The 21,241-nt window shown below is 35.0% G+C and overlaps 2 protein-coding genes and 1 long non-coding RNA gene across 3 annotated transcripts; all 3 read left to right on the top strand.

Annotated features, from left to right (window-relative positions):
* LOC134264526 (uncharacterized) lies at window positions 1-804 on the top strand. Its single transcript, XM_062746816.1, has one exon. It carries the CDS (start codon window positions 1-3, stop codon window positions 802-804), a length of 804 nt encoding a protein of 267 aa, XP_062602800.1.
* A 6,786-nt stretch (window positions 805-7,590) lies between these two features.
* On the top strand, window positions 7,591-11,581 carry LOC134264525 (uncharacterized). Its single transcript, XM_062746815.1, has 3 exons — window positions 7,591-7,708; window positions 8,580-11,243; window positions 11,355-11,581. The coding sequence occupies exons 1-3, from the start codon at window positions 7,591-7,593 to the stop codon at window positions 11,579-11,581; spliced, it is 3,009 nt and encodes a 1,002-aa protein (XP_062602799.1).
* A 6,373-nt stretch (window positions 11,582-17,954) lies between these two features.
* On the top strand, window positions 17,955-20,828 carry LOC134264520 (uncharacterized). Its single transcript, XR_009991544.1, has 3 exons — window positions 17,955-18,019; window positions 18,686-18,876; window positions 20,697-20,828. It is a non-coding gene; the product is annotated as an uncharacterized LOC134264520 (long non-coding RNA).
* The last annotated feature ends 413 nt before the right edge of the window (window positions 20,829-21,241 follow it).

Raw genomic sequence — 21,241 nt, 5'->3', positions numbered from 1 at the left:
ATGTCTCCTGAGTTAGTAGCGGAAAAGTTATACAGTGACAGCATTTTAACTCTAGAGATGAAAGAAGTTGTATTAGCACAACTTACTCGATTTGCCAAGACCAGAAAGATCTTAGAGTATCTACCAAGACGAGGAAAGAGGGCTTTTTTTTCATTCTGCCACGCACTGGAAGAAACAGGACAATCTGAGCTTGCCAACACATTGCGACAAGGTGTATTCAGCAACGCAAGAGAACCTACCAACAACCCAACAACTTCCAGTCCTAACAATAACAAGAAGACGTATACGCAATTATGTCAGTTTCATCTAGGAGGTGAAATCTATGTCACAGGCAGCCTATGCGAGAACGACAACGTTATACAGATTCACATTCGTCAGTATGGTGGAGAAAATCGTAAACCCTATCCTACCAAGAAAGGTGTTACGCTGTCCTTAAAAGAGTGGCTCGTGTTAGAGGGATTTCTTAACGGTATGGAAGCAGCTTTGATAAAGTATTGCGAACGTGATTGCGAAGAGAAATGGCATCTGGGCAGTAATATTTACATTACTGCTTCAAAAGAATTCCCGCTATTGGATTTCCGCCATTTTTGGAAACCAGACCCTAATGGAGACTTCGTCCCTACTACAAGAGGTGTGAAACTCAACCGAGCAAAGCTACAAAATCTGAAAAATGTGACATCAATCATCAGGGATTACATTCCTCAGCTTATGTTCCAGGACCATACGGAGTACCCCATTCTCCCTACTAGTATTGACTTTCAGTCTTTAGAAGGCCTTCTTAGCATTTCAGATGAAAATTTCTGAAATTGCTAAAATATTTCTGAATGGGTATATATAGCCGAACAGTTACCAAATCAAATCATTAATCTACACTAGCACAGACCAGTTCACTATGGAACGAATAAGTGAGAGACATTGCAGACAGATGATAAGACATTATAATATGATTTTTGCTGTGGAAATTGTCGATTTACTGAGTGATATAGTATATGAACAGTGTTATGGATGTTCTGTCGATCATCCAAGCCAAGTGCAACACTCATGCATCATGGAGACCAAACTAACCCACTTGTGCATGTATTTTAGTTTAGCAGTTGAAAAAGTCGACAAAGACATCGTTATGGAAAAATGGCTGGAGGAAATCAAATCTTGGAATAATGCAATAGCTGTCGACAGGGATATGGTGATTTCCTGTAAATGGATCGAAAGACATGTTCCTGATACGGAATCCTGGCGAGAAGAAATTATGAGAATTTGTAAAAAGATGTTGAAGTTGCAATCACGATGTTTTTTTCTGTGAATTAGCTCAAAGTATTTGATTTGTACATAACTTATATATATTCAATGATAATAATTATATGTTTAAAGTGAATTTGACTGTCTTGGTGAATAGACTGTGAAAATGACTTCAACTGAGGGTAAATATTGCTGTGTTTGCATTTGTAGTTATGTGTATATGCATTCGTACTTTATTGTAATAAAGTTTTCTACTTTCAAATTTGTTATTATTTCACGTTTCCAGGTGTTAATTCAAGGAATGCAATTGATAAATTGTTAAAGAGAGAGTATTATAATATGAAGTCGTCAGGTTCTTATTATGGGCCATCAAAACTGCATAAATCTTTGAAGGCACGTGGAATCCATATTGGAATTCACAAAATAAGAAAATGGTTGAATAATCAAGATGATTACAGTTTGCAAAAACCAGCTCGACACCCTGTCAAAAGAGCAAGAGTTGTTGTATCGGGTATCGACAATCAGTGGGATGCTGATCTGGCAGATATGTCTTCTCTGTCAAAATTTAATAAGGGTATTAAGTTTTTACTGGTTGTGATTGACATATTTTCACGATTTATGTGGGTTCAGCCATTAAAAAATAAAACTGGTAAAGAGGTGGTAGAAGGATTTAAACAGATTTTACAAAAGGGTCGCAAATGTAAAAAACTGAGAACGGACAAAGGTAGTGAATTTACAAACCGATGGTTGCAGGAGTATTTAAAATCTCAAGATATATACTTTTTTACAACTCAAAATTCAGACACCAAGGCCAATTATTCTGAGCGTGTTATACAGACTTTAAAGTCTAGAATATATAGATACTTTACGAAAAATAGAACAAAACGATATATAGACGTTTTACCAGATATAGTACAGAGTTATAATGAAACCCCGCACACATCTTTAAATAATATTTCACCTAAAGATGTGACTAGAAGAAATGAAGCCGATGTTTGGGCCTTTCAGTATTTGAAACCTGTAAAGACAAAAGTTGTTAAACTAGCTCCCTTTAAACTGAAAATGAATGATATGGTTAGAATAAGCCACGAAAATGCCGTTTTTAAAAGAGCATACAACGAGCAGTTTTCCAAGGAAATATTTAAGGTAGTGCAACGATTTCGCATGCAAGGCATTCCAATGTATAAAATAAAAGACTTTTCAGACGAGTCGATCAAGGGAAATTTTTACGAGTCAGAGCTACAAAAAGTTGATAAAAATGAAGATTCCCTTTGGATCATTGACAAAAAAATTCGAAAGCGCACTGTAAATGGCAAGGTTGAATATTTCGTGTCTTTTGAAGGGTGGCCGAGTAAATATAACATGTGGATTTCTGCTAGTGATATCAATGATTTAAAAGACACAGAACAATCAACATGAGTATTTACACCATTGTAAGCAGTGATGCTTCCCTACAGTATTTTCCTCAAAATAAGGCATATCATTTCAAGTGTCATTTAAATACACCGCTAAATTTAGAAGGACTTTGGAAAGTCGCTTTACTAGAAGCAAATATTTCTACTAGCAATCATCTGAAAGCGCTTAAGACGTTATATGTCTACTCCAATATATGTGGAGAGTCAATTGTAGATGGTGACAAACAGCCCATCCTCAGAAAATTAATGGGTAATTCACCTGACAATTGGGATGTCATTTTCAACGTAGGACATTACATGCCAGTAAAAATAAACAGCATTACTGATATCGAAATCTATATAACCACTAGAGAAGGCGTTTTAGCCTCATTTTTAGATCAACCGACCAGCATTACACTTCATTTCAAAGCCTTCCCATTCATCTAAACATGGATTTATTAACTAAAAAAATGTATGTACCAGACCCTAAAAAGTGGATTGACTACTATAGAAATGTATCGAATGGACATATAAATCCATACATCGCTTACGGGAAGAAAAATCAAACTGGAGGAGCTTTGATGGGTTCAACAAAACAGTTTATGATACCTATTGAGAATAATACCCATGTAATACCACCACAAGACTTACCAAAATTACACCTTGTATCTCCTGTCGAACAAGTTGTACAGCAAGCAAAAGACGAGCTCGAGAAAGGTATAAAAAGAAACAGCAATGAAAACATAGTCATTTCTACTCAGAAGCGTCGGAGACACAACACGTCTAAAGTACGCAAGTCAAGCAAAGCTAAAAAAGTTGGTAAAAAACCGCCACCTCAAAAGACGAAACAACACCAACAGAAATTTAAGAAAGCTCGTGCGCAGAAATCTAAAAAATTCGGTCAACTGAAATCTAAGAAAACAAAGCAGTCACCTAAAACAAAACAAGTTAAAAAACGCTCATCTAAGAAGAACAAGCTTGAGAGTTTTGACGATTTATTTGCATAATGGCGACTGAATACTTTCAAGATGCACAGCCAAGCAGTCTAGACTTATTTTCCTTACCCCCTACCCAGACTGCCATTGACAAGATTTATTATCAAGAAATCAGACCCATATCTCAGATCAGTGGAAATTCGCCGATAGAATTTATCATTTCTGGTCAAAATGGAATGGAATACGTAGACTTGAAGCAGAGTAAACTGTACATCAAAGCCAGAATTGTTCACAGCAATGGATCCCATTTAAACGGAACAGAATATGTAGGTCCCGTTAATTTACTGGCAGGTTCTCTGTTTTCTCAAGTAGATGTCACACTTCAAGGAAAATCAGTAACCTCAACAACAAATCATTACCTATATAAGTGCATGTTTGAGACCCTACTCTCTTACGGATCAGATGCAAAAACATCCCAGCTCACATCTCAGCTCTTTATCAAGGACACCCCTGGCGCTCTGGACGATGCTGATGTAAGAAGTGGTCAAAATAATGGGTTGTACTCTCGGTCTGTATATTTTCAAGACTCAAAGACTGTTGATTTAGAAGGACCCCTCTATTCAGATATATTTAAGATGGATCGTTACATACTGAACCAAGTGTCCATCGGTGTGCGACTCTATCGTTCGAAGGGGGAATTCTGTCTTATTACCAACGAGACTGATGCAGACTTTCACGTCATCATAGATGACATCCTTTTGAGAGTCTGTAAACTACAAATCAACCCTGCTCTCATCTATGGACATGCCGAAATTCTACAGAAAACCCCAGCTTTGTATCCCGTATACTAGAACCGAAGTCAAAATAATGGCCATTCCAACAGGACAAGTTACTTTCACCTGGGACAACATGTTTCAAGGTATAAGACCAAATCAACTGGTTGTAGCTTTTGTGGATTCTGCCGCCGTAGCAGGGACCTATTCAACCAACCCATTTAATTTCAAGCACTATGATTTGAATCGGATAGGTCTGTACGTGGACAACATTCCCGTGGGGGGCAATCCTCTTAGACTTAATTATGATGATTCTAGCGGACAGACCATTCTCCCCGCCTTTGACAGTATGTTTGAAGTGATGGGGAAATGGATGCAAGACTCGGGGAACCAGTTAAACAGAGACGATATTGCCCAGGGTTACGCCCTCTACTGTTTCGACATTGAGCCTCGGATCACATCTCAAGAAAATTATACCACCTTATTAAAACAAGGAAATACACGTATCGAAGCTCAGTTTAGTAAAGCGCTACCGAATACTGTCACGTGAATTGTCTACGCCACATTCCCGGCCCTGTTTAAGATTACAAGTTCCAGAGACGTCATTGTAGAATGAATACGGAACAATTACAGCGCGCCATACAATGTGATGTCTACATGAAGAGTTGCATATTAGGAGTATTTCCTGTTGATCACATACCACTCCATTTACCCCTTGGAACGGGAGTGATTGTGAACACAGACCAAGGATATTTACCCGGACGTCACTGGGTTGCTTTTTATCTTAATCAGCAGAATGAATTGGAATGCTTTGATTCGTTTGGGAATTCACCGGCTGTATATTCTACGTATTTGAGACAGTTCATGAATAGATTTTCTAAGACTAACATTAATCGAAGACGTTTACAAAGTAGAAACACTAATGTATGTGGACAATATTGCTTACTGTATTTAATGTGTAGATGTAGAGGACTTTCTGTTCATTATTTTTACCATCTATTTTATAATCAATCAAGCATTAATGATGAATTTGTATATAATCTGATAAAAAGAAACTTTGAGTGTTGTTTGTATGATTGTAATCATGGTCAATGCAGTGTTTCTGAAAATAAAATAATGTAAAACTTTTTTTATATTTATATGTGCATTTAAGGTTTGTAATGCATTTCAATAAATACTATCAACGATGACTGACGTATGTTGGAACAAAGAAAGTTTGATACCTTTAGAAGCACCCACAAGTATTTTTGTGGTAGGGGTGAGCGGTTCTGGTAAAAGTTACTTCACCCGAGAAATATTGAAACATGCTGATGGGATGTTTAAGAAACCTGTCATTCGAATCATGTTTTGCTATAGTGTATGGCAAGACTTGTACGATCAAATGAAACAAGACATGCCTTTCATAGAGTTTTACAAAGGGTTCCCTCCGGCTGATGAAATGCATGAATGGGGAAATACTAGGGGGCATAAAATATTAGTGTTAGACGACCTCATGATAGATGCTGCCGACAACTTGGACATGGTGCATTTGCTTTGTGTTGGATCACATCATTATGATATAACTGTCATTCATTTAATGCAAAACTTATTTCATAAGGGCAAAGCTATGCGCACCGCTTCCCTAAATTGTCATTATTTCATCTTGTTCCCGTCCTACAGAGATCGATTACAAATCCAATCCTTTGGTAAACAGCTTTTCCCGGGGAAAAGTAAATATTTTATGGACGCTTTTGAAAAGGCCACAGCTAAGCCGTACGGTTATTTACTGGTAGATTTAAATCCACATTCCAACAAAGCGTATCAGTTGCGCACTGACATTTTACCTGGACAGGTCACTAAAGTTTTTCAACCAAAATGAATGAAGAAAAAATAAGGTCTCTTTGTTTGTTTTTATCATCGAGTCCAAAGCAGCAAGTTACACACATATTAAAAACCATCACGAAAGACCAACTTCAAATTATCCTCGAGATATTATATAATATTGCTAATGGTGTACTTACTATTACTAATGAAGATAAGCAAAAATTTAAAAAACATAAAACCATGCTGCGAAAAATCATCGCACCAGACGTTAAGTGGACTTCAAGGAAGAAACTATTGTGGAAAATTAGACATTTGATACCTCTCATTATTCAAAGCTACCTAAAACATGTCAAGAGAACTCGTATTGATTCCAAAGAAAAAATATGAAGAGCTACTCGAGCAAAGAATGGTTAATTCCCAACATGGTGAGGGATTGGAGACAGACGATCAGTCCAATATTTCAGCGCAGAAGTTAAATGATGATTTTTCAGAAACGAAGTCTCTTGTTAGTGAGGAAAATAAAAGCATGAAAAAGGAGGATAACAAACCGAAAGAGAAACTATATAGCTACGTAAAAATGAAGCCAGCTACATTTGCAGAGAAGTCCAAACATGTTCAAAATAAAGAATGGCTGACATTTGTTATTTGACTGTAGCATTTGTACATTGTTAAGTCTTCAATCCCTTCAATGACTTTTAAATCTTGAGACATGCAGTAAAAGGATTTACCTGTGTGATACCATCTCTAAGTAACCTTTATTCAAGATTTAATCGACTATGTTGGAAAATGTAATAATCTTCAGATTTTTTTTCACAATAAAAGTATTGATGGTGTTTGATATTTATTATTTCACTGATGAAGGTAGATATGGCCGGATCATTTGTTTTTGCTCATTTTGAATTTTTACAAAATCTGGGTAGAGAGCCTAATGAGCGCAACAGAATAATGCTCATACGAGGGTTTAATGTTGATACTATGAAAGCCCTTTCTACTGTCATAGCCTTCATACTAAATAACAATGTCCCTACTCTATCTTACGATCAAAGAATTTTTCGGGAAAACCGCAGTGTTCTGAGACATATGATAAGCCCATTAATTCCCCTCTCGAGAAAAAAGAGGACTCTGGAAAGATATAATAAACTGATTCCCAGACTTCTCCGTGAGCATTATATCATAAACACATGTCTATATGAATTAAGGCGGAGTCTTGACATGATCTAAATAAAATTTATTAGAGTGAAAACTATTTTTTTTTTCTATCGTGAGGAATGCAGTAGTTCCCTTATCGACAAATTTGGCGCATTATGCAATAGCAAACTGGAATTTAAAGGTATGCGGTATTTCCAATCATTTTAGCGCTGGAATGTGGTACATGGTTTTTAAACCTTTCATAACACATACAGTATATCAGGCAATTCGGAGTGACACTTTCTCATTTCATTACCAGTCATGGAGTTACCAAGTCGTGAAAAAATTAATTCCAAAAGGAAAAGAGACGAAAACGATGATTTTAATAGTAGTGATGATGATGTGTCATGTGATGAGTTAGAGTCTACCGAACGGAAATGTAAGAAATTCAAACAATCAGAGAGTAATTTTTTGTGTGATGTGTGTGGAAAACAATTAAAACATAGGCAAAGTTTTGACAATCATATGCAATCCCATATTTCATCTTTTTCCTGCAAATGTGGAAAAATATTTAAACACAAACGAAACCTTGCCATGCATCAAAAGCGATGCTTGAACAGAGTGTGTACTTTTAATTGCAATCAATGTGACCAGAGGTTTCCCACATTTCGGGATTTGTCATCACACATGGATAATGAGCATCGTCAAAGGGGAGGAAGAGCACCAGTAACAGTAGAAGAAATTTCATATTCAGACCAACCGTCTTCTTCTGAAGATCAAGACAAAAAACTTTTGAATACCGTAGAGAGAAGACCTGCGCTTAACGGTACAGCACAACAATTCATTCTGCGTCCGGAAAACGATGCTGAAAAATATGATGCGCTTCGTTTTTACAGCGCTTTAAAATCGAAAATAAAACACATCTTGACAGAACAAAAAAAGAAATTTCGAGACATAAAATTCTATTTGAACACTAGAGTAAGGATGGTGAGACAGAGAGAAGTGGAAGGAGAAGAATTTACCATTCCCCACTTTAGAAGTCGCACATTCACTTCCCTCAATAATGATGAAGAAGAACATGATTTGAACAGGGCTTTTCAACAAATGCAAAATGCTATGAAGGAATTTGTACATCAGGGTTCGAATTGGCGCATGGATTTTGTCATAGGATTAGAACTAAACATAGTACCTTACAAACCTCTCTCGGCTAAGAAAATATACAAGTCTCTCCCCTCAAGAAATTCAGCACCTCAAAGGAATTGTCAACATTCAAAACCATGATGAAAAGTGCTTTTTGTGGTGTGTTTTAGCTGCTTACATCCTGTTCAAAAACGCACAAAGAGTTCAACATTATATTTCCTTTGAAAACGAACTTAATATGAATGGAATCTCTTTTCCAACCCCACTTTCACAAATCAAAAAGTTTGAGGAACAAAATAAGATCTCCGTCAACGTATTCGGTTTTGAGAAGGAATTTTTCCCTTTATACATTTCTCAACTGGACCAAGCCACTGAGAACGTAGATCTGCTTTACTTGCAAGAAGACGGAAATAGCCACTTCTGTTTAATCAAAGATTTAAACCGCGTTTTGGGATCAATGAAGCGATGTAAGAATAAGACTTATTTCTGTCGACGATGTTTACACGGTTTCATTCGAGAAGATTTATTAAAGGATCACATGTCCTATTGCCAACAATTTGACTGTCAGAAAGTAGAATACCCTACTGAAGGTAAAAATAACATTTTGAAGTTTCAAAACTTTCACCAAAAAATGAGAGTACCTTTCGTCATTTATTGTGATTTTGAAACCCTGGTGCAGAAAATGCAAACATGTTCTCCCAACTCTGAAAAATCTAGCACAACCCATGAGGCCCACTTCGATCCTTGTGGGTATGCATATCAAGTCATATGTACCAATTCTAAATACACGAAACCACCAGTCGTGCACAGAGGGCAAACAGGAGAAAATGTAGTTGAGCATTTTCTAGACAGTTTACTAAGAGAGGAGGAATATATCAAGGATATCCTTTCGGATGATGAACCCCTCCTCATGACTAAGGAAACAGAAAAGCAGTTCCATTTAGCAACCCAGTGTCATATCTGCGAAAAACCGTTCAATGACAAAACCAAAAAGGTCCGCGATCATTACCATATTGGGGTGGAGGGGGATCGAGATTCTCCTGAATATAGCAATTTTCGAGGTGCAGCTTGCAACTCTTGTAATATCAATTTTCAAGAACCCAAATTTATCCCCGTTATCTTTCACAACTTGCGAGGATTTGATGGGCACCTCCTCTGTCAGCGTATGGGAAAACTAAAGGATAAAAACATTAAAGTCATTGCACAAAACATGGAGCGTTATGTGAGCTTTTCCGTGGGTGATTTACGCTTCATTGATTCATTTCAATTTATGACCAGCTCTTTGGAAACGTTAGTCAAGAATTTAGCCTGTGAAGGACTTTCACATTTCAAACAATTTACCAACGTTTTCACAGATGAAGAAACTGCTAGATTTATATTGCGAAAAAACGTATACTGCTACGATTACATTGATAATTATGATCGATTTGAGGAAATCGGTTTACCCTCTAAAGAGGCGTTTTACAATCGTCTTAAAAAAGAGGGAATTTCAGAGGAAGACTTTGCTTATGTTCAAGAAGTATGGCATAAATTTGAAATGAAGAACCTCGGAGATTTACACGACCATTATGTGCTCACTGACGTTCTCTTATTAGCTGATGTCTTTGAGCGATTCCGTGACATGACCCTGGATTACTACAAGCTTGATGCCTGCCATTATTTTACATCCCCCGGACTGGCTTGGGATGCTGCTTTGAAAATGACAGGGATTTCGCTAGATCTCATTACGGATCCTCTCATGTATAATTTTTTTGAACTGGGGCTACGCGGTGGAGTGTCTATGATCAGTAAAAAATTTAGCGAGGCAAATCATCCAGATTTTGAAAATTATGACCCTTCCAAACCTATAAAAAATCTCATTTACTTGGACGCCAATAATTTGTACGGGGGTGTCATGCGTTTCCCCCTCCCCATCGGCTTCATGCGCTGGTTAGATGAGAGTGAAAAGGACCATTTTGATGCTACAAAAGTTTCCATAGGCAGTAGGGTAGGCTACACTTTAGAGGTTGATCTGGAGTACCCTGCAGATTTGCACGATGAACACAATTGTTACCCTCTAGCCCCCGAACACAAACTAGTGCAGGACGAAGAACTTTCGCCTTACAGTCAACAACTTTGGGAGGAGCTACACGCGACAGACGGACTCTCAGTGCGAAAACGTGGAAAGACATCTAAACTAATTCCCACTTTAGAAAATAAGAAGCATTACGTCCTTCATTATCGAAACTTGCAACTTTATTTATCATTAGGGATGAAAGTTACTAAAGTACATCGAATTTTAGAGTATCGTCAAGAACCCTGGCTGAAAACTTACATCGATTTCAATTCCAGCAAAAGAAGAAATGCCAAAAATGACTTTGAAAAAGATTTCTTTAAATTAATGAACAATGCCGTATTCGGTAAAACTATGGAGAACTTGAGAAATCGTGTCGATATTAGATTAGTTCATACAGAAAGAAAACTGAAGAAATTATGTGCCAAACCATCTTTCGACCGTTTTAAAATATTCAATGAAGATTTGGTGGGAATTGAAAACAAAAATGTTAAGTTTCTCATGAACAAACCCGTTTACATCGGACAGACCATACTGGATTTGTCGAAGCTAATCATGTATGATTTCCATTACAACTTTATGAAAAGGATGTATGGGGATCAAATTCGGTTACTATTCACAGACACCGACAGCCTGATGTATGAAATAGAAACTCCAGATTTAGATGGAGACATAGCCAGACACAGAGACCTCTTCGACTTATCTAACTATCCATCCAATCATTCTCTTCATGACAACTCAAACAAAAAAGTGGTGTTGAAGTTTAAAAATGAAACAGCAGGTAATTTGAGAATTACATAATTCTTTTTTCTTTTTGCATTTTTTTTAAATAACCTTACTAGCTCATTTATGTTTCTGTAAGTATTCAAATCTTTTACTTTATTTTTTCAAGGTGTTCCAGTTCAACAATTTGTGGGCCTAAGACCAAAGATGTACTCTTTACTTTTAAACGATGGAGACGAAAAAAAGACGGCGAAGGGAGTCTCGAAATCCGTCATCAAAAATGAGTTAAAGCATTCCATATATAAAGACTGCTTACTCAACCGATCCAAATATAAACACAGCATGACTTTCATCCGCAGTGATAACCACGAACAAAACCTCATTATCGTGTTTTGATGATAAACGTTATGTAAAGTCGTGCGACGTCGAGACCTTGGCTTATGGACACTGCGATATAACCATTTGTAAAAATTTACAAGATTTATTCAATGGATAAAATCAAATATATGATGTACATAAGAACATTTTCTATCAAACAATATTCATTGTACATGTAGTTGAATATCGAATGCATTGTAAAATAATTAAAGTTTACATTAAATAGTAATCCACTGTATATACACTATGCAATTAATTGTACATTTTTAAAAGTTTATAATAAAATTAATCAAACAAATTAGATATTTTTTTTTATTTACAGTACATTTGTGGAATCAGTCTTGAAAAGAAAAAAAATGAACAAACTTCTTTTCTTGTTATGACTCAATTTTTGTATGGAGGTAATGAGGGAAGTGGAAAACTGCGGTGTTTTTTAAAACCTGGATTTTTAATCTTAAGCCCTTTCTTTACCTTTACAGGTGTAATAGGTTCGATCATTGGTGTGTAAGAATCTATATGAGGATGCGTGTGTGTGGTTGGAATGATGGCATCAGTTGATGTAAGGTTGGGAGGTACGATATCAGCTTTCTCTTCCACATTAATATGCATTGGAGGGGTAAGAAGTAGGCTATCGGGTGATGTTGATGCGAAAGGCGTGGTATCAGCTGTTGAGAGGGTGAGAGGTGTGGAATCGGTTGTTGAAGGTGTGCAACACGTCGACGACTCCAAAACAGGGACTGCTACATTTGAAGTCTCAATTGTCTTTAAAAAATTAAGAAGTGCTTCCACATCTATCATTTCACCTTTATCCACATGTTCCCATTCCACATCATCTCTGTGTTCTTGTTCTCTGTGTTCTTCGTGTGTCTGTGTCTCGTGTTCTTCGTTTATCTGTGTCTCGTGTTCTCCAAGTGTCTGTTCCCCGTGTTCTTCGTGTTCCCGTTCCATTTCTTCTTTTTTGTGTAATGGAAGCATGTCGTCTTGGGGTTGGCTGGGATTAAGGGTGTACACTTCCCTGTGCTCTATTTCCATTTCTCCCGCTCGCTTTTTAAAGACCTCAGAAGGAAGAGGCTGAAAATATATAAAAGAAAAAAAATAATGATGAAATTGGAAAAAATAAGAATACAATTTTACATAAAAAAAGGAAAAAAATTATATAGAAATATCTACATACCTTTTCCTTAAAAAAACTATCTGCCATGTTGATGAGCTTGACGATATTCATCAGCTCCATAAATTCGTCGTGTCCAAGAGTGATTCCAGGATACTTTGCTCCTTTCCTGTTGTCGTATACATGAACGTACTTAAAGTCGCCATTATATTTAACAACAACTCTTTTCTGCCTTCCAAACTGTTTGGCAAGTTGTTTCAGTTTGTTGTTGGACTCTGTGGCGTATAAAACTTTCATAATAAATTCCTTTAGGAGCGTTTATTCAATGATTTTGTAAATGGAAAAATGAAAACCGCACTATTTATAAATACTGTTTGGTTCTACAACTGAATTATAGTTAATGTACTCAAGATTGTGTAAAATCCCATTGTTCGAATTCATCTTTGAATATTCATTTATTGCATGACTGACAATTATTGATTGCTTAGAATATTAGGGAGGTGTATACATTTTATTCTACCAGTTTTCAAAGATGTCGACTTTCGTAACTAAAGTTTGTATAAATGTAGAAATCTGGTACCCTATTTACAAATCAATTGAAAAAAGTACGATTCTGAGTATCGTTCATGAACTGAGTAAATGCTGCAAATCTATTTCGTGTCATTTTTATCAATTCTATACTTGATTAAATCAACTCTTATTTACAAATTAATTTTAAGATAATCCTACAAATCATTAATCATTGAAATAAACACTTAAAGTTTGGACATCTATCTGTATGACAACGTCCGGTCTCAAGACAATTGTCTTAGAAGGTTGCTTGCTTTTGAGATTAAGGCATCCAATTTTGGCACGGAAAAGGAATCATCTTGATTATTTCAAGAGAAGCAGTTATCTGTGTGTTGCTGTCGAGATAGTAAGGATTATATGGTGGTGCTATATAAACCAGATTTTGTCAACAGTGTGGCATACATTTCATTCAGAATGACGGATGAACGTGTAAAAGAGGTGGAGGACTGGGGGAGGGAAGCGGATATAAATCCACACCCTCCAGGATGCTTAGTTATGGTTAATGGTGAATTAACCTATGTATTCTTTGTCATCAAACCAAAGATTACACTCCCACCTCCATACGAGGTGGAAGACTGGGGGGTGAAGCGGATAAAAATCCGCACCCTTCGGGGTGTTTAGTCTCCGTTAATGGAGAATTGGTATACACGTATTTTATACCAATTAATACATGTACCACCTACAATACACGTTAAACTGTCCAATCTGAATGAGGGAAAAACAAAAAAAACAAAAAAAAAATTAAAAAAAAAAAAAAAAAAAAAAAAATCTTTGCTTCGGCAAATATGTTATCAAATTAATATTAGTCTCTCTCTCTCTCTCTCTCTCTCTCTCTCTCTCTCTCTCTCTCTTTTACTTTCTAAAAATTGTGTGACTGACTTGAAAGATTAAAATAAAATCTGTATTTCAGAGAATAAAATACAAAATAGCGGGAAAGATATTATTTAAAAAAGTGTGCTTCTAGTATGAATTGATAAAATTTTCTAATTAGCTAGGTCAACCTATAAAGGTCGCAAAGACAAAATTACATTACACACACACACTATCTCTCATAAATAATTAAGTAAATATTCAATGAAATTTGAAGTAGAAATATTAAATCTACACTATTTTCTCACACGTCACAGATCGTAATGATCACCGCAATAATCCACCAACCATAATATTGAGATTGCACAGGTTCGAAACACTTCATGTACAATTTAACAAAGACACCTGCAAAGGTTAAAGTACACGTCACCTTCTTAAGACAAAAAAAAATTGGAACTGCGTAACTTACTAATGTTAAATCTGGTTTACAGGGAAATCTAGAGAGATATTTAAATTCATATTTTTATATACGGATTTACTGTTGGGAGGTTTGTAATCATGATTGTTTGGTTTCACTTTATCGCTATGATCTTCATCCTACAAAATTCCACAGCCCACCCCATTGATGGGAGGAATTGCGAGTTCAAACAAAAAAACGCATTTTAACCTGTGCATGGAAAGGTCCAGGTGCATACTATGTGAAGCAAATTATAAAGAATGCTGAAATTGTTTTATTTCCAAAACTCTTAAAAGATTCCACCTTTTTTTCAAATTTAAGTCAAAATAGACTACTTTTACTACAAACACTTTTTTTTCTCTAAATTTCTAAAATTTCAAAATGATTTCCTACAGTATTAAATATAGTCCTTTTAATGTGTCTGTAACCAAATATTTATAACACTTTAAAATGTTGCTAATTTTGCAAACATTCTCTGTATTGTTTTTTTATCAACATTCATTTACACGTCATATATCATACTATGTGTTTAAATTTTTTAAAATCACAATTTCAAATTCTCAAGTAAATTAAAAAAAACATTACTGTGATATTAATTTGGTCAGTATTTTATTGAAAAAATTTAAAATAGTCATATACTCAAGTACCTTTGTTGTAAATATAGATTTATATATATATTTTTTTTTTTTACAGATGTAGACTTTTAAAATGTGTCATTTTGTACAATGAATTAGCTAGTAAGATTTTTCTTCTAAATGTTTTAAATATGTCATTTTTTGTACAATGGTTTAGCCAGTTAGATATTTCTTCTAAAAAGTCAAGATAGACTAATGCATGCAACTATTTTTTTTCTTTAACACTAGCCTTTTTTCCCCCACCATTTTGTCACATTTAAAAAAAAAAAGTATGACTACATTTTACAAACATTCTCTAAATTCATTTTTATCAACATTCACCTGCAGGCCATACATCATACTATGTGTTAAAACTTTATCATTTTTTATCTTTTATCATTCCAAATTCTCAAAAAAATTACTGTGATATTAATTTGGTCAGTATTAAAAGGCTAAATCACCAAATACTCAGGTATTTTTCTTATACTTTATATATGCATTTATAAATTGTTTTTGTGATTCTTTATAAATCATTTTGTATATTTCAAATTTTACTTTGTTAATTAAAATTGTTAATTTGTAAAATTGTGTTCTACACTCTTTTTCTTTATGACAAGCTTACTTCATTGTGTTGGGAAAAATATATGTGGATGTGTCATCAGACAACAAATGTATTTCACACAAGTTTTTTTTTTTAAAGTGTGAATTACCCTGAAACATGTCTGCATATATTATTCACACTTCTAAAACAATTCAAATTTCATTTGAACCTGAGTTGTTAATTGAGAAAACACCACTTTTTAGGTTGTCGATACATATATTTGTAGACATTACAACAATTGTTATTATTACAGTAAAATATGGGGTATTAATGTTTGACTATCTGTAAATAGAGCATAATAACATAGAATCAATCATGAATCCGCTGTTATGCAAAGCAAACTTATTGCGTGAAGACTTCTGTCTATGCATTCAAATTTGATTTCACATTATTAATACTCTTTAATTGTCTAAGTTGTGTTTGCAATGGTATCCAGCATTACACGAAAGTGTTGGATTCTTGTCCAATTTCTTCCTCCATATCCTCGCAGAAAAACTGATCATTGGCTAAGCATTTATAAAAATCTAGTGGAATGATATCTAACATAAGAATGTCGTGAAGATGCTCTTCTGTCGGAGAATAAAATGCCTCTGGGTGGTTATAGTAGAATACTTGCGAAGTGGTACAGAAATACATCATTGCTCTTTGAAAATCGTTCAAGTGTCCAAGTATCCGTTCCTCATCCTCATCGTCCTCAATCTTTGGTCGCACTTTTAATTTCCAAGAGAGAGCATCTGACTCTATTACATTCACACAGCTAACCAAATTCAAAAGTTCTTCACTTTTTTTCCATGCTTTCATACAAAGCCCAACAACACACTTCCTTTCATGGATGGTCCTCCCTCTCAAATTATAAAGTTTTAAACAATGACAGAGTTCGTGAGGTCTATAGTCTATCAACATTTTGAGAGCTACAACATTATTAATGTATTTCTCCCACCGACGATTGTACTGCTCCTGAGCATTATATTCAGCCATGACGCAATGGCAATTTAAGACTCGTACACGATACGTTTTTAAATACCCAGGAAATCGGAGTTATTTTGATTTCACTATCTATGTCCAGCGTGTCTTATTCCCTTGAAATTCGGATTAAGACTGTGGTCTTTAAAGTCTCGATCCATATACATATACACTGACCCGTTTCCAAAGTAACTCCGCATTTTCAGAATGTGACAGACTTTACATTCCTGTCTTTCACATTAAATTATTCTTTAATTCTAGTAATCTAGTACATTTCTATCATTCCAGTTGGTATATAAACTTAATTTTTTTTTCCAAGCTTCCCAGAGCTTATGTTTATATTAATAACATTCAACGCAAAATAAAAATTCTGTATCTGCAGTGGTCAAATATTTTTATTCACGTTCTCTTATCAAATAACATATACCATTCACTATATACATTCTTAAGGTTCTGCATATTTTTCTATAAATACCATTGTCGATTTACATCTCATGCATATTAAATACCGTCCACGTCACACATTCCATAGAGTCTGCGTGACGTCACACATTCCACAGTAAGTCTGAAGTCTGCGGAGTCTGTTCCAGGAGCCTTAGTTTGGTACTACTTAAAATGCTAAGGTGTGCTTACATCTAGATAAATGAATTTCAATATGTTAACTTGTTTATCATTTATAATTTGATGGATTTGTTATTGCATTATTTTAATTTCACAATATTAAAAAGAATGATATTATTTAAGGCAATATATAAAAGAGGTCCAAGATGTCCTTTCCCATTATCCCGCACAGGTTTTGATAAAGTAAGCATCTGTATTATCATGGTTAGGTTTAGGGGGGAGGAGTTAAAGTGCTCTGTCCACGATCTGCTTACATAAAAAAATCTTTTTTAATTAAAAAATTCAGCACACAATTATCCTAAGAACAACTAGTGATAGGTTAATCTCGAAAAAATCGTTAAAATGTCCATTTCAAAGAAAGTTGACGTTTTTTTCTTCATTTTTTTACTTGCTTATCTTTTTGTTTTACAGAAGACAGCTGAATATGCAGAGGTTCTCAACCATTACATTTCCAACTGTTTTGGCTTTGGTATTTTTCTTTTATGGTAAGCAGAAGGATTGAAATTTTATAAAGACTCCTTTTCCTTAAAAACAAAAGAGGTAAAAAAGGTGTTGTATATGTTGAAAATCGAACAATCTACATATATTCCTTGTCTTTTTAAGGATGTAATTGTGATGTAATTTCTTGCTCGCTATCTGAAAAAGAAAAGTGTGACGACTGGTTTGAACAGGAGAAGTATTCTGCATTCGGCTTTGCCGTCTCGTGTTGGTAAGTGTTTACTCAATTCCTCCATATTAATTCTGTGTAGGTATTTATTATCTCGCATATACCCGAGGATGTGTTGTTTGTGTGTTTCTCTCGGGTACTTTTTAACTGACATATAGAGAGGCCACCACTTGCCGTTAAGGGGGCTGCTAATCTCTGGCATGGCCATTGAGTAGTGAGGGGCCATTTTCGTGTCAGCACCTTCTGGGATCTTGTAGACTGTCAGTGAATTCATACCATCAGATCTTGTTAATGTAGTCACAATGTGCGGCAAGATATTTAAATTACTGTTTCTTGTAGTCACAATGTGCCTCAGTTGATTCATACCATTAGATCTTGTAGATTGTAACCTTTAATAACTATACAGCCAAAAATACGAAAATGGAAGAAGATGAATTTATAATTATATATATTCCATAATTACAATTTTATCAATTTTATCATTCTTTCAAGAAATATAATTAACTTTCCGTGCAAAAATTTTTCAAATTAAAAAAAAATTAAATCAAAACCTCAAATCAGTGCTTCAACTCGGGGTGTTGAAACAAGCTTTTTTGTATCCGGAACTTTCTCTTTTTTTAACACACACGATTTTAATTAAAGTATAAATAGTCGTAGTGATACCACGAAAAAATACATGTAGAATATTATTTGAATATTTACCTTTAGCATGGCAGCGAGTTATATAGACTGTCTAAGCAAAGTTCGTTCAGCTTGCGAGGCAAACCCTGGAATAACCGATGAGAATCTGATTATCAGAAAATCCAACGAAACGATCGACGAAATGAAAAAATTTCAACTGGAAGAGAAATGTAATGGGACAATCACAACAACATCATCATCAACAACAACCGCCGCACGTACGAAATACTTTATTTTAATAGTTCATCCTTTTAATTTCTCTGGTTAAAAAAAAAATCCGCTTAAAATAGATGTTCAAAATGTTATTTATATATATATATATATATATATATATATATATATATATATATATATATATATATATATATATTTGGTCCCTGTCCCCCCCCCCCCCTTTGGGCCTGAGGGGTGGGGCCAAAACCACTAAAATTAATGCAATCTTTAAAAATCTTCTTCTTTACTCCTGCACATCAAGCAGTCAAATTGTTTGCATAATTGTAATCAGAATTGAGTCCTCTATCAAAATTGTGAAATTCATGAACCTGGGGTAGGAGCTGTAGTGCTAGGGCGGGGCTTAATTGATTATATAGTGAAAATGCATTATTTCTTTGAAAATTTTCATCTCTGCTCCTGGGTATTGAATAAACTAAGTACATAGTTATGGTTAGCAAGAGTGCCTCTTCTAAAATTGTGAATTTTATGGCCCAGGGGTTTGGGTGTATGGGCGGGCTCTATTGATTATATAGTGAAAATGCATTTTTTCTTTGAAAATCTTCTTCTCTGCTCCTGGGTATTAATTAAACTAACTATGTAAAGTTATGATGAGAAAGAGTGCTTATTACAAAATTGTGAATTTTATGGCCCCGGGGTCAGGGGTTCTAGTGTTAGGGTGGGGCTCTATTGATTATATAGTGAAAATGCATTATTCTTTGAAAATCTTCTTCTCTGCTCCTGGGTATTAAATTAACAAACTAAGTATATAGTTATGATGAGCAAGAATGCTTCTTCCAAAATTGGGAATTTTATGGCCCCGGGGTCAGGGGTTCTGGTGTTAGGGTGGGGCTCTATCGATTGTCATGTTTATATAGTAAAAAAATGCATTAATTCTTAGAAAATCTAAATTCTGCTCTGCTCCTGGGTATCATTTAAAAAAATAAGTACATACATGTAGTTATGATAAGCAAGAGTGACTCTTCCAAAATTGTGAAATTTATGGCCCCAGTGTCAATGTTCCCGATGTTATGGCGGGACTCTAATAATTATATAGTGAAAATACATCAATTCTTTGAAAATCTTGTTCTCAGTTCCTGGGTATTAAATAAACTAACTTTGTATATAGTTTTATTGCTTCAACCAAGTTTGTGATTTTCAGGGATTTGCCATTTGGTTTATACAGGATGGGCTCTTTTACTTATATAGTGAAAATGCATTAACTCTCTGAAAATTGTTTCAATTGCGCTGGGTATTATGCTAATGATCCAAGTATACATAGGTATGATGAGCAAGTCAGTACCTCTTCAAACTGATTAATTTCATGCCCCCTTGGTTAGGGGTATCGGGGGTGGGGGTATATAGTCTGAAAATAAATTAATGCTTTGAAATCAGCTCTTTGGTATTAATCTACCGTTTATGATGAAATAAAATTTATGATAAAATTTCCAAAATTTTGAAGTATGAGGCCCCTTGGTCAGTGGTTCCTTTCGGATGGGTTGCACAACTGGTTTTAAAGTAGAAGTGCATTTTCTCTTTGTTACTCTGATCTACCTCTGGGTATTAAGTTAATTGAGTAAGCATGCTTAGTTTATTATTATGACAAGCAATGGTGCCTCTTTTAAAATGTGAGTTTCATGGCCTCTGGTTTAAAACACGAACCAAATTTAATTGTTGGAAAGTTCTTACAAGATACTCAAGTGATCTATAAGGCCAGTGGACCTCTTGTTAATTAAAGTGTCAAATGATTTTGTTTTGTTTTTTAAACCTTAGAACATAATTATAGTAAGTTAAACTTAGGGTCTTTAAACTAAAATTTTTTTTTTAGCAGCAACAAATAATGCCATGAAGAGAGATTCCAGCGTGACCCCAATCTTGTATGGAATTTTATTTTCTGTCTTTATTCTACAAAATTTAAAGCTGACATATTTTTACGATGTTTTACTCGTATTTGTTTGAAAATATGGAATAAAATATTGTAAGTACTTTCTTCAAAATGGGGTTCTTAATAGTTTCAAACGCATGTATAACATTTAACAATATGCGTTATTTCATTAACAAAGAAGTCTGTGTTCCAATGCTCACTAGAAATACTCCCACTGTGATGTGAATATACACGATCATATTATATGTGATAAACACAAGTTATTCATGGATAAAAATAGGAAGGTGACATTTAATTCACACAAAAATAAATCCCATCATATGACATGCCTCAACAAAGATTGACCTAACATTTCAAGCATCTACGATAAGTTGAGAAATAAGTACGATCACTTGAAAAAAATGCAACGAAAATGTGTTTTGTATGGTATGGACAGACGCACGGATTAACAGGAAGTTGACGTATGATTTGAACAAAAATAAATTCCA

The sequence above is a fragment of the Saccostrea cucullata genome, unplaced genomic scaffold (assembly GCF_032062105.1).
Source record: "Saccostrea cucullata isolate Sc308-1 unplaced genomic scaffold, CSIRO_AGI_Scuc_v1 ctg1065, whole genome shotgun sequence".
NCBI lineage: Eukaryota > Metazoa > Mollusca > Bivalvia > Ostreida > Ostreidae > Saccostrea > Saccostrea cuccullata.
This window is presented reverse-complemented; position numbering and strand designations above follow the sequence as displayed.

Coding starts and splice junctions, on each gene's coding strand:
- LOC134264526 (XM_062746816.1), top strand. CDS start 1: ATGTCTCCTGAGTTAGTAGCGGAAAAGTTATACAGTGACAGCATTTTA.
- LOC134264525 (XM_062746815.1), top strand. CDS start 7,591: ATGGAGTTACCAAGTCGTGAAAAAATTAATTCCAAAAGGAAAAGAGAC. Junction 7,709..8,579: donor AGAGTCTACCGAACGGAAAT/GTAAGAAATTCA, acceptor GGTGTGTTTTAG/CTGCTTACATCCTGTTCAAA. Junction 11,244..11,354: donor GTTTAAAAATGAAACAGCAG/GTAATTTGAGAA, acceptor TATTTTTTCAAG/GTGTTCCAGTTCAACAATTT.